This window comes from Stylophora pistillata, chromosome 8, assembly GCF_964205215.1.
Source record: "Stylophora pistillata chromosome 8, jaStyPist1.2, whole genome shotgun sequence".
Classification (NCBI taxonomy): domain Eukaryota; kingdom Metazoa; phylum Cnidaria; class Anthozoa; order Scleractinia; family Pocilloporidae; genus Stylophora; species Stylophora pistillata.
The window spans coordinates 31,402,358-31,416,309 of NC_142526.1; the positions used below are offsets into that span (position 1 = coordinate 31,402,358).

General features: G+C 37.9%; 2 protein-coding genes across 3 annotated transcripts; one reads left to right on the forward strand and one right to left on the reverse strand.

Annotated features, from left to right (window-relative positions):
* Positions 1-739: 739 nt before the first annotated feature.
* LOC111341694 (uncharacterized) lies at positions 740-4,610 on the forward strand. Its single transcript, XM_022948675.2, has 2 exons — positions 740-994; positions 1,077-4,610. Exon 2 carries the CDS (start codon positions 1,450-1,452, stop codon positions 2,266-2,268), a length of 819 nt encoding a protein of 272 aa, XP_022804410.1. The 5' UTR covers positions 740-994; positions 1,077-1,449; the 3' UTR covers positions 2,269-4,610.
* On the reverse strand, positions 4,015-13,895 carry LOC111319983 (zinc finger CCHC-type and RNA-binding motif-containing protein 1-like). 2 transcript variants are annotated; one of them, XM_088731354.1, is made up of 7 exons: positions 13,768-13,895; positions 9,772-9,863; positions 9,642-9,670; positions 9,354-9,465; positions 8,152-8,259; positions 5,336-5,427; positions 4,015-4,774 (listed from the first exon to the last, which is right to left on the reverse strand). In XM_088731354.1, the coding sequence occupies exons 2-7, from the start codon at positions 9,853-9,855 to the stop codon at positions 4,558-4,560; spliced, it is 642 nt and encodes a 213-aa protein (XP_088587480.1). In that variant the 5' UTR covers positions 9,856-9,863; positions 13,768-13,895; the 3' UTR covers positions 4,015-4,557. The 2 variants fall into 2 exon arrangements, with proteins under 2 accessions (XP_088587480.1, XP_088587481.1); XM_088731355.1 differs by lacking the exon at positions 13,768-13,895 and adding an exon at positions 13,624-13,752.
* Positions 13,896-13,952: the final 57 nt, after the last annotated feature.

Genomic DNA, 13,952 nt, shown 5'->3' on the forward strand with positions numbered 1-13,952 from the left:
ATCTGTTTTGATTTTTAAAAGACCCTTAGCGCGAATCTTGAATGCTGTTTCCGGTAACTTCCGGAAGAAGCGCTTGATATGAAACAAATGCAAAGAATCAGTTGGGATTCAGTAGTCAAAATGATAATAAAAAAAAATTTTTGTTAGTGAAAACCCAAAAAAAAATGCATTTTCGCATTGGTTCCGAGTACCAGGCCCCTATGCTGACCCAGTGAACCAAGTACGATTAAATGTTCTCCAACAACCGTGCATCTGGACAGCATATTATATTTGCTTATGATGGATGGACGCTCTTATTGAGGGACTCCTCAGTTCTTGAAGCCAATGAGCTATCGATGTGCGTGACTGTGGATATGTGCATGTCTAACTGCCTTGCGCGCACATCACGAAACGCAGACCACCTGAACTGCGCGTGATGTAGCCGGATATGATTTGTCTCCTTAATTCCTTTAGATTTTAAGAGTGCTTTTTTTTTCGGTTTTTGTTTCAAAAGCAGTTTAAATTGCAGTCCTCCGAGCTTTCGAGGTGGCGACAGTCGGCCAGAAGCGACTAGAGTCTCAAGGATTGAAGTAAACGAGAACCAAAATATTTTGCATGAGTCCCTGTGTAAAGTCCTATAGCGTGCGGGTTTTCGCTCGAATGGGGTCACCTTGAAAATGTTTATCGCTCAGCAGGCCGATAGTAACTTTCTCCTCATCTCCTAAGCTCTATAACCATTAAATTTCATACGGGATGACTCGCTTCCACGATTGATTCTCAAGACCACGACAAACATAACTATGACGAATAATCTCCGTAACTCATAATATCCCTTAACTATTTCTTTACGGAGCCGACGTATTTTCTTGAGGTTCATGTTTCACTTGATTTAATCTGTCATCGTATTTCTAATCATCTAAAACTATTTTCTAGCGGCGTCCTGAAAGAAGGGAAAGATCCAGAATCCAAACCTCGTTTTTAATGGATTTTGTACCTTTCTGAGTCGCAACTTTGGGTGAGCGTAATTTCTTACAATAGTTCTTCGTGAGGAGGATCGTAGGTCATATGACACAATTGGTCTGTTTTTTGTTCAACAGCTCAAGGCGTCAAAAGTTGAGCGAGTCGCAATCGTGAAGTGCATTCTTGAATTACGCAGCGTGGCAAAATAGATGAAAACAACTCCGCTACTGTTTGAGTACAAGGTCGACGCTGTCTAAAAGGACCTACTTTGGTGAAACAAGAGTAACTATTTTCGAAGAAGAGAGGAAAAACAAAGACTCCGAAAAACATCTTGAACTTTTGACGCCAGATTTGACCATAGTCGTTTATCTGTGTTTACAAATATTACGTTGTACGGAATCTTAGAACTTTAGACTCGCCAGGACACAAAACCATTTATATATATATAACGTGATTCAGTGTACGAGTGTACGATTCAGTGTATAACGTGATTCAGTGTACGAGGGAGAAATGTCGACACGGAAATACTGTACAAGCCAGGACCAGGGACTATCGCGACAGAGTACGAAAACCTATAAAGCAGTTCGACAAAAATCAAACGCTGAGCTTGGTGAGAAACTTCGACGCTTAGACAAGGAACATTACACGACTATCTCGAAACTCTTGAACGAGAGGTACACTTGGAGAACGATTCATTACAATTTACAACGTTCCGGAGAAGAATCATCTTCAGAAAGCGATGGTGATAGCGGACCCGAAGACATTTCACATTGTACTGTCACTAACGAGGAGGAATGCCAAACTGTAGAGAAAAAGGTTCAAGGTGCACTCATGGACAACGGTAAGAAACTAAATTATCTTCAGTTACCGAGCATAATCGAGGAGTCGACGATGATTTCCAGACAAAGATCTCCGAAATTAGGTCGGAGCCCTCTTCCACCATTGTCGGAACATGGCTTCCCGACTCGTGTCCGACGAAACACCGAGAGCAACCACGAAAGGCCGACATTAACACGACAGCGTCAACGAAGTACGACCCTTCCTGTGGGTCACATGCCTGGGGACAGACAAAGAAAGACAGACTTGAAGAAAATTTCGAAACATGACAAGTTAACGCATAGCGAAGGAAAACGAGTGGGTGACGAAAAGTCTAGTCTAAACAGAATTCAAGACGATAATGAAGTAAAGAACACGACCTTATCGTGGGAGGATCAGATGCAAGGCTGTCGATACCTAAGACCGCACAAGAGGAATTCGACACCTGACTTTCTAGACATGAAGGAAATATTTCACGTAACCTCTGATAGATCAACGAGTAAGAATGATTAGCGCTGATTTATATTGAGCGTAAGGTAGCGTGAGGAAAGATCTTTTAACTATACAGACCATAATCTAAACCAAGGAAATATAAGCCTTGGAGGGAGTCTAACTGAAAGAGACCAAAGTAAAAAGAACTTTTCAACCCTGCTATCTTTATTTCCAACAAGGGCGAAAAACATCAACTAAGCAAGTTTGCCTGGGGGAAGATTATTTTGTTTCCATCGGCTGACAATGTCTATCTTGCGCGTTCAGAAATAGAATCGCAAATAGAAATAGAATCAGAAATAGAATCGCACTGCCTTTCTAGAGACTGTGGAGTATACCGTATTAGATGTTAAACCATCAAATAAGGTTTTTCAAGAGATTATGACATCTTGAGTTTATATAGCATGTCATAGCTCGCGGTTTGGATGATAAGAAATTGGGTGAATGCGAAAAAAAAAAAAAACCACAACGGCAACCTAAAAGGAAACAGGGATGATTTTAGATGGAGCTTCTGATTTTAGTCAAAACTGATATATTGTTCAACAGATCATATGGTACCGCTCAAAAGTAAGTTGATAGTCACTCGAAACTCGTTTTCGAGAATCGAGGGTCTCGAAAATCAAAGGAATTTTCGCGCGACTGATTTTTTCACGACTTTGATAATGTGCAATATCATATAGTACCGCTCAAAAGTAAGGTGACAGTTACTCGAAACGATTCTCGAAAAGTTCGAGTCTCGAGCGTCCCAAAACGAGGAAAGAAAGGAATTTTCGCGCGATTAATTTTGCAAAGCGTCTCGATAGTTACGAGTCTGCCAACTTACTTTTGTGCGTTATTGTCTATCGATCGCTCGGTTACTCTTCGTCACCAAAAGGGGAAGCCTGCGCGCAGACCCAGGCCCTCATTTTTGCCGTTTTGGCACGAGCTATTCTTCGCCCGCCGGAAAAGCAAAGCAAGCACCCGATTCGCCTTTAATCTACCGCTTATAAGCGAATCTAATTATACCAAATTACCGCATACATGCTGATAAAGTAGGACCTATTAACCTACCGAGATTAGATTACCGAGAACAAAACAAAGGCCAAAACAAAAGAAAACAAAGGAAAACAAAACAAAGGAAATTATTTCAGACTGTTTTCGGTATCGCAGTCGCACTTAACATGTGGCAAGGTTCAAGCGAAAGAGGAAAATTCATCGCTTTTACATCTGGTAAAAAGAGATCATGGATAAAATTCCACGCGTGAAGATTACTGAAGAACAGAAAAACATTCTGAAATCATTTCCTTTGTTTTCTTTTGTTTTGGCCTTTGTTTTGTTCTCGGTAATCTAATCTCGGTAGGTAAATAGGTCCTACTTTATCAGCATGTATGCGGTAATTTGAGAATAATTAGATTTGCTTATAAGCGGTAGATTAAAGGCGAATCGGGTGAAGCAAGCTGGTGATCTAGCTCTGACTATTAGTGCCAGTCCTCGGCAAACCTCCCCCTGGCCCTGACTAGTCTCGAATCTTCCCGCGGGCGGAGAAACACGTGTACGGGTCTACTCGCAGGCTACAAAAGGGGAAGATCCCAACGATTGATCACATCTCCCACAGCACACAGAATACGTTTCTGTAAGACTGTAACGATTTGTTTTCTCAGTATGCTGCCAAATATACTTATATATTTGCTTAAAAGAAAAAAAAATTTCCGGGGGGAGGGGTCGCACTACCTCTATATCCTCTCTCACTGTCTTAAAACACTTTTTAGGATACATGAGGTCACCACACAATTTCTCGTAATTTAATTTATTTCTTGTGCGCGACACCTGAAGGGTAAAAACAAACTTTTAAAGACTGAACAAATGCCTCGACGAGTGATACTTAGTTGTATATACCTTTAGGCGTCCAACAACGTCGCAAAATTAAATTAAAGGCGAAAAATTACGAAGGTATTATGGCGTAGAGGGGGATCATTGTGCCAATTATGCGGTGCTAAGTAACAGAAAAAGATAGAAATAAATTTAGACTGGTTCGAGCATCGGAAAGCTATTACGATACATGTTCACTGCAAGAAGTCCTTGTTCAGTCTCTCTGTGACTCTGTAGTCCGGGTGAACTCTATAAAAGGGTGCTTCTTCGCGACATATCTAACTGGGTGTTGCAAAAACTCTCAATAAGGCGGTATCCCTTTGGTATTACGGGTGGCCACAAGACGATGTTATCACTCCTTAGTGGCGTTGGCGTAGAATGATCTTGCTGCCAGTTCTACATCTTGCGTGTCTCTTCAGTCGCAACCAAGTAATGACTGATGAGAAGGTGGGAAGACGCTCATTTCTAATCCTCGTCCTCTTCGTCACTGAAATACGAACTCTGCACAATCTTGCGCTTTTTAGCGCTGCCAACTCCAGTAGAGGTACTACTCTGATTGGATGGTTCATCTTTGGAAGCCATTCTAGCGCACTCGTCGATTACAGCACTTAAGCTGAACTCATACGGGTCTTCCCCACCATCTTCTTCTTCTTCTTCGTCTTCATCTTCTTCATACTCATCTCTAGGAGAAAACGTAATTCAAATTTCAAATATCAAATTTTGGTAGAACAGAACCAAACGCTTCTGGAGTCGCATAGGCGACCTATAGTTAGAACTACACATCGCGCAATTTTACTTCTAACTTGAAACGCAAGCGTCCTGGACACGGCTTGCTGGGATCCCTTTTGTCAAAAGCATTGTGTGTAAATAAATTAGGAAAGATGTTACATTCGCGGCTCAACACACGTGAGCTGAATACATAATCTACATGTATCTCACAAGCGACTTCTTAGCCTGTGCAAAGCTCTTAGTAAGTGGAGACGAACGGAAGTCTGAGAAAAAGGCCAAGCAGTTGCGGGCTTCACGCTCTCATTTCGCGAACTCATTTCCGCGCGCCCACTTTTCTCTGGTCTCCACTGAGAGAGTGGAAAGCTTATCGAGTTCTCTGTGGCTCAAAAGTAGGGCATTCAACCATAAAATTGTCTGGGTTCGAATCTCTGAGGAGACTCAGACTTGTCTTCTACCAACGCAGGTGTAAAATAAGTAAACTCTTTACTAAAAATAGCAAAGGTGGCCAGCCTACTCTTGCTTCTTCCTCTTCTTTTGCTTTTTCGGGGGAGGATCTCTATCTCCGAGCATGTTTTTAGGACACTGGTAACTTAAATGTCCATACTCCTGTTTAAAGAAACAAAGACCAAATCGTTCAAGAGGTTAGGGGATTACTCGTAGTTGTACACTAATAAAAAGAGAGAACTCCACCAAAATCAACAACCATCTAACTAGAGGCGAAATTGATAAAACATGTCCTCTACCATTCATGCTAGGGTGACTGGGAAAAGAGAAAACCTTAGGAGAGGCGTAAAATTCTCTCCACTTCAAATTCCTTTTTTTTATGATTTCACGGAAACCTCCCGGAGGTAGCTTCATTTGGTGAAGATAAGTCACCCGTGTCGAATCGCGGCCTTAGAGGTAACAATATCCATAAGTTACTTGAGACAATGGTGTGAGTATACAACTGTCCGAAATGAGTGCACGCAAAAATAATTACACATTGCACTTAATTCATCTGAATCTTGATGAATCACGTTTACACTTTCAAAGATCGTAGGTAATAACACACTAATTTCCAATCCCTTTTGCTCTTTCACTTAAGTTAGAGAGCTTTGTGTTCGGAAAAAAGTGCACTATTACATTATCTATCTCTTCAATCACTGATATAACTCGGCTGTGTACAATACAACACGTTGCTATACAAGGCTGAGCTATATAATCCTGCCTGATAACAATCTTATCTTTTCACCACACAATTAAAATTATTGGGCAATACAAGGTGGTAGATTCATGAGAGCTGATGCTAATATTGTTCAAATTCTTCATTGATAGTGCCGAAAAACCAATCTCTGGCTGAAAACTACTACAAATTTCAACCATTGTCTCGGGTTTGGCAAGAAATACTTGAACAAATTCAGGACATTTGGCTATTACATGAACATGTCTCTGAAAGATATCTATACAAAGCTCATCTACATGCTATATCCATCATCAATATTTTAGGGGAAAATGCAATGCTGCAATTGCAGTATAAATCAAGCAAGGTGATCACTTCCTATAACAGGCTCCTACCCTGAAAATAATTTTCTAGTTAGGACCTGGCATGGAAAGAAAGAACACAGAGAAGTTCCTGTGCAAATTCCCAGGTTTTCACAGATGTTCTACTTTTGCACAGAACAAAAAGTACTCAGTAGCACAGTTTGGAATAGCAACAACTGCAGCAATTTCAGCAATTATTGTCTGTTGAATAAATCTTCGAACATCTCTTTCTTTAACTGGCTTCTAGTCTGCTAATAATATTCAAGTTAGGAACTGGCACAGAGAGAAATTCCAATTAGTCAACTCCTCGATTTCACAAATGTTCTATGCAAAATCCCTTAGTTTACATAATCTTATCTCACAACAAATACAAAATTGACCAAACCGATTACTTTCTATTTCATGGTAAAAAAATATTTGAACATTTTCATCACAGTTGACAGTTACAAAGAACCTTTCAGAAATATGTCTAGGTAACATTAACCTATACGCTATCTTTTTCATCAATACTCATAAGAAAAAATTGTAATGGTGCAAGTGCAGTATCAGAATAATGAATTGAGCAAGGTGGATCTCTTCCTATACTAGGCTTGTAGCCTGAAAATAATTCTTAAGCTAGGACCTAGCATGGAAAGAAATACCACTAAAAAATCCTGGAGTTTTAAGTACTAGATTTTCACAGATGTGTTAGCTTTGCACTATGCAAAAACACTCAGCTCACACAGTTCACAAACAGCTACAATGTACAACTATAGAATTCAGCTATTATTTAACAATTATTCCATGAGCGCACATTGGATATGAGATGATAGATAGCCAACGAGGCGCGTAGTGCCTCGTTGGCTATAATCATCTGATATCCAACAAGCACGAGTGGAATAATTGTTTTATTAAAAAAAACCACACCCAAGATATTAAGACAAATCTTCTTGGCTTTATTTTGTAGAAGAAACCGGATGTTACAATGTACAGATATTAGATTATGGTATATTGGCTCATATACCACAATGGCTAGGCCAATAAAAAGTCTTGAATTGCATTATCCAATGATCCAGTTTTAAATAATGTCTATTGTATGATATTGAAATCTTTGAACATTTTCACCACATTTGACTGAGACATACAATCTATCAGAAAACTACCTATGCAATGCTTATCTCTTATACATCATCAAAATTTTAGGGAAAAACATGGTGGTGTCAGTGCAGTACGAATCAAGTAGAGTGGATCTCTTTCTATACCAGGCTCCTAACCTGAGAACAATTCTCAAGTTGGGACCTGATATGGAAAGAAATTCCACAAGAAATCAAGAAATTCCTGTGTCACACCCTAGGTTTTAACAGCTGTTTTGGTTTTGCTCTGCAGAAAAGCACTCAGCGTATATGGTTTGCAAACACCAACAACTAGAGAATGCAACTAAATTTTCTAATGTATGGCAAAAAAATATCTGAAACTTTTCACCACATCTTGCAAATATGATCATGGTAAAAAAGGATACCTCTATTTTTTAAAATTAAAAGGTGTTTTAAACTAAAGTATGTACTCTCTCTACTTCGTTATTTATTATTTTATTTAAACTATCTTGTTGTGTCCTTATTTAGTGGTTTTATTACTGCTATTTTATAATTGACACATGAATAAAGTTCATCATCATCATCATCATCATTGCCTACAACTAGCTGCCTTCAGGAACACACTTTTCCATCACTTTTACATCCTTTAGGATAACCAAGACTGCCCTTATTCAATTTCATCAAAATCTTATATAGGTAGTCACAAGTGTACTCAATGTTGCAAAAGGAACCTCACCCCACACTCGTAACAGTGTGATTTGTCCGGATAGTTCTTTCTTCTAATGAACTCTGTAGCCCGTCCATTGTCATTTGCAATGGAGCATTTTATTGTGCGACCAAACATCTGCAGAAGAGAACCGCACAATAACATGTAGCTGAAAACTAAAATGATAATGTCAGAAAATAGCAGTTTCTAAAACAGGCAAAAACCTCACCCAATCTTTCAGTATACTGAACAACAAACAACAAAATACAATAGATCTCCACAACAGCATGCTTAAGTTTCTAGCAGAAACCCACAGTTCACAATGACACACTCAGAAGTACACAGCTCTCATGATGTACATATAAGGGGCTTTGCTACTAACTTTGTAGACATACAGTGGAATCCCCATTTCTCGAATCCTTGGTTTCTCGAACCTCCCGATATCTCGAACCAAACCTTGTTTCCCTTGGATTTGCTTCCCTTGTAATTTCACCCCCTTGTAATTTCCCTTGAACCAATTTACGTTTCCCCTGGAGGTTCAAGAAATCGGGATTCCACTGAACTCGATAATGTAATGAGCTGGAAATGAGACAATCATAATTTGCTTTCCATCCTCACCCTGGTTTAACCCTTTAGCACCTTAAAGTGACTAAACATCTAATTCTTCCTACAATATCACCCTTGAATAATAATAATAAAAATAATAATAATAATAATAATATAATAGTTTAATATTTGTAATGCGCAAATTCCATTTACATATGATCAAATGCACATAACAATTATAGAATATAAAAATTACATCAGATAATAAATCACAGTAAGACCCTTATCAAACTTACAAAACTGATAAAAACCTTATCTAAATTGTAAAAAAACTAAAATGATGTCAGAAAATAGCAGTTTCTAAAACAGGCAAAAACCTCACCCAATCTTTCAGTATACTGAACAACAAACAACAAAATACAATAGATCTCCACAACAGCATGCTTAAGTTTCTAGCAGAAACCCACAGTTCACAATGACACACTCAGAAGTAAACAGCTCTCAGAATCAAACACTAAGGTCATGAGAATACTGAAAATAATCATAAAGTAAAAAAGCTCTTGATTGTTCTACAAATTCTTCTTGTCAGCACCTTAGGAAATGTATAGAGAATTGTATGGAGAATAATTATGCTATCTGATGACATGGTGTGAAGGATTAATTAGCTAGTAAATAAATTAATGTACCTGTTTCTTGTTGACTGCTGCTACTGCCTTGTGTGCTGTCTGCCGATCCAAGAACAACACAAATGCCACTCCTTTGCTCTCTCTCGTCTCCTTGTCTCTAAGAATTGTCACCCTAAAAAAAAAAAAAAACCAATAAAACAATTGTAACTTTTTGCATCAAATGTACAGTAATCAGTTTTCAAAGAATAAAGCCAACATTTTACACACTAACTATGAAAAGTACTCATTATTCAACCAGCATGAGTGACAATAATTGTTAATTGTAGTCATACAGTTCTAAATACTTACTTTACAACTTTTCCATACTTTTCAAATATCTGGCAACAGGACAAAAACATTCAAAATAAAGAATTATTATCAGAACTGCTTCGGAAACTTTAAGGCACAAGTACATTTTATGACTAGTTGTGTCAGTTACCTTGTGCAAGTCATTGTTGGTGAGGGAATAAGGTAGGTTTCCAACATATATTGTAGATTTGCTTGGTGCTAGCCCTCCACTCATGTTAACAACTAAAAAAATAAAAATTGCATAATTTTGAAAAATATCACGGCAATGAAAAACAACATAAGATATGAACAAACTTGGCATACATATCACTGAGTTAAAACTTCCTTGATTCAGTGTGGCCCTAAAAAATGTCCACTTATTTGAAACTAAATGTACCCATGTAAGTAAAATATTTGAATTTTTAGTTTTCAATAGCTTGTTGCTTTCTAAGTCTTCGACAGGAAAATGAAACTAAAAACTTACTGCTGCAAAATGCTGCAGTGGTAAACAGTTTTCCTTAGATGAACACATAACTCACTGAACAGATGTTTAAACCTCTTGAAAACACTTGGTGTGATTTCTATATTCATGGAAAGGAACTTAATTTTAAAGGGGCTATACCACCACACAAGCAAGTGTAGATAGCAACACCAATAGGCCATTGGCAGTCATTCCCATCAGGTTTCATACAATCCATTCAATCCTGTATGCTGCAAATACCAAGAGGTCTTAGCTTTAACTCACTTTGAGACTGTTTATTTAGTGCTGTGAATCTTTAACAGATACTTTTATTCTACAGTTTCATATTTCCAAGTCTTTGTTGGTTGTACAAGTTTATAAGCATGAAGGAGAACTTCAGATGTACATTTATTTCTTGCATCGAGTAAAAGGATTCAAGAAAAGCATTCCAAAGACAAATTCTGAAAGGAAGACTTTTTCCTTTACAAATCTCTACTTAATTCAAGAATGCATTGGTCAGTTGAAGGAATATTCAAAGCCACTTGCAGCTTCTTTGTCATATTATATTCCTCACTTCATCGGTAATGGAATGTTACAAATTATTTTTTTCCATCCATCTAATTGTACCATTTGACTGATGTAAAAGTTATTGAAATACACTGTTATTCACCTCAACATAAATGTGTTTGTCTTAGCTTCTAAATGAACCTCGCCACTTTCATCTTTCTTTGAATGTCTGGGATAAAATTTTCTTGATGGCATCAAATTCCTGAGACTGCTTTCTCGTAAAGGATTTTTGCTTTAATGTTCTGACTTTTTGCATTTAACAATTATTCGCCGAAGGCGAGGTGAATATCATTCATTGAACCTGATGCGAATAATTATTTTAGTATAATTTCAAAGCTGAACAACAGAGAAATTTCTAAAATCATAACATTTTAGTAACATTTATTAACATTTTATATAAACCACACGGAGCGGTTTATATAGCGTCATATAAGGAACCGCTCAACCAATCAGATTGCGGGAAACTCTTTGTCCAGCTCTGAAATTATACTAATTACTTTTAGAATTGTCATGAATGAAACTGTCCTCCCTACAAGGTAGTTTATGTTTGTGTTGATTTGCTGACAATGCAAGTTTTGCTCTGATGAAGGACTAACATTTGAAACCTCAGCTTTGAAACTCTTTAAGGTGGCCAAATTACATTTTTATCAACTCAGTTGATAAAACCCAAATTACCATGTGTGAGAATTTGCTTCTACATGTACAATTTCCCACTGAATGCTTCAGACCTATCAACTTCAGATTGAGTTTTTGATGAAAGAGAAAGCCCTAGAATTCAACGAGTCTCTCTTTACAGTACTTACAATAATAACTGGGTACCTAGCATCACATACAGCAGTACAGGACAAAAAAATAACTTGAGATTGTTGTCTTTTAAGATTGGTAACAACAGTGATTTGATAACTACATATTAAATTGTTTTAAATTGCAAACATGATGTCATTGCACTCTGTGCAATGACATGTACTTTGATAAACTTTTATTAAATGGGAAAAACTCTGGGCCAAACTCCCTCTGGGCTAAACTTCAGAACACCTGGCCACTTAAGGTTACTTCCCACCTTCACGAGTGTCCTTCAGGAAAAAATTCATGCACGCACTAATTTCAAGAAAACCCCACCAAACTATACATCAAAAGAAAGCTTACTAAATGCAGTTTACAATAAAAATATAATGTAGGTGATTTTTTCATTTAGGGAGTATCAGGAGCCGGTAAGGCTTGAAACGACCTAGGTTCCTTCTATTGAATTTATCGGGTATCAGATCCTGCAGCACGAGCAAAATGGCTGCACAGTCTTATTCACAAGGCATCTATCAACAAATGTGTCAGGCTTTTCCGATATTCTGATTGGTTGTCTAGAAATCTGCATCTAAAGTTAAAGTAGCGTAAAATATGTGAAACATGTTGCGTAAATGGACACAATGTGAAAAGTATTTCAAATATCAAAATTTCCTGACAGAGTTTCGTTCAAAATTATCCCTGGAATGTTTTGGCAAAATTTCATGCAAATCGGTCAAATCTAATTACCCTATAAATTCACTCAAAGTGGATGTATTCCTCTCAAAATCAAATGCAAGATTTTAGCTCCTAAAGGTTTGTAGACAACTAGTTTCGCACCAACAGATTATCTCACCTCCTGAAACCCTTAACCAGTGGTAAAACGGGACCTCCTGGCATCGATAACAATGCATCAAGATTTTTCCAGGAAAAGTATCAGAGAGTAGTGATGTTTTTTTCATCTCATTCTGTTGACTTTGAAATAAAAGCGAGCACTAAGAAGTCACGACGTTTCGACCTCTCTGAGGTCATTTTCAAGTGAGTAAGTTTTCCAAATCATCATAGATATGTTGAAGCAAGTTGAAGACGATAAAATGTGGCGAACACTAAAATATGTGAAAAAGAGTAAACAATATACAATGGAATAAAAGAATAAAGGAATAAAAGAATAAAATAATCGTAAAACGAATTGTTCCAAACAAATAGTTTGGCGCGAATTGAATCGCACTGATTGCTTAGTGTTGGTTTCAGTTCTTTGATAAAAACATTTCAAAAACAAGACAGTCAAATTTGTTCTGACACTTCCTTAAGATTCGAAAACTCTTTTTGATGTCTTCTGGCTCCATGTCGTGCTGCTCTCTGAGGTGGTGTCTGATTGCCGATCCTTTGTGTTCTTCAATTCGTTGGTGCAAGTGTCGGAAGGTGTTGAACATTGAGTAACGGGCAAAATTGGCAAAGAAAAAACCCGCTGCAAAAAGGCAAAGCTGAAGAAACTGCTGAAAAGCACAACAGCAAATCGACAGGCAGCTTAAGTAATACCCTTATCGCTGAATTGAGTTCCCTCGGGTAGGTTTATTATTTCATACAATTCGAAGCAGTTGCCTATGTTTTGCATCAAGGCCGGTACTTGCTTATTGAAACGAAAGTTCATTTTTAACCTTATGTACAGCAAATGTAGATTTGATAGCGTCTTCTTTGTTCGTAATTTGGATGCCAGCATGGAGAGGAGTGCCAGTACTGTTTTTTTTTTTTCTGACAAAATGGTGCTTTTATAGTAGTGGGCTTGCGCTGCCTGTGAATATACGTCATCAAATAGCTGCTCCCGCAGTCCCCGAAGTCGCCATGTTAATTAAACCAACACATTCAAATATACATTCTTCTTGTTAACGTTCAAAAGTGGCCGGGTATTCTACATTTGCTCCAAACTCTGTGTGCCAACTGACAGCCTGACATAGCCCCTTTTAAATTAAGCAGAAAATTCAGAAGTTTCTTTCCGATAAGCAAACAATAATTAAACCGAACAATAAAGGCTTGGTGCTTCAAGTTTTTACCAAGAAGATCGAGAAATATCGAATGAAACAAAGGAAACGTGGACGATGCTTAAAAATTTTAAATGTATAACGAGAAACAAATAATATTTGGGATCCATGAGAATAAATTAATCTGAGTCACATGAAATAAGCTCACTGTCGTGCGAACCTGATCATGAAGAAGTCTCTACACATCTGTAGCTTAATACGTAGCTGAATGGTTAAGCACGTTCTTCCAAGCATCAGCTGACTAGTCAATCATAATGTTAGTCTCTAAATAGTGCTGACAAACACTTCTCATTTTTTTTCATACCTTTTCGAAGCCATTTCTTTCAATCCAGCCGAAAAGACCTCGCCTTTCGCCATATTTGAAAACGATTAAACCTTGAATGCTAATCGATAATCTTCGTGGGATGTTCGTGAGGTTTTCGTGACATCAAAATTTCGACGAGGGTGCGGCGTGGCTACCAAGCTGGAGCATTTTCAAAACATTGCTAA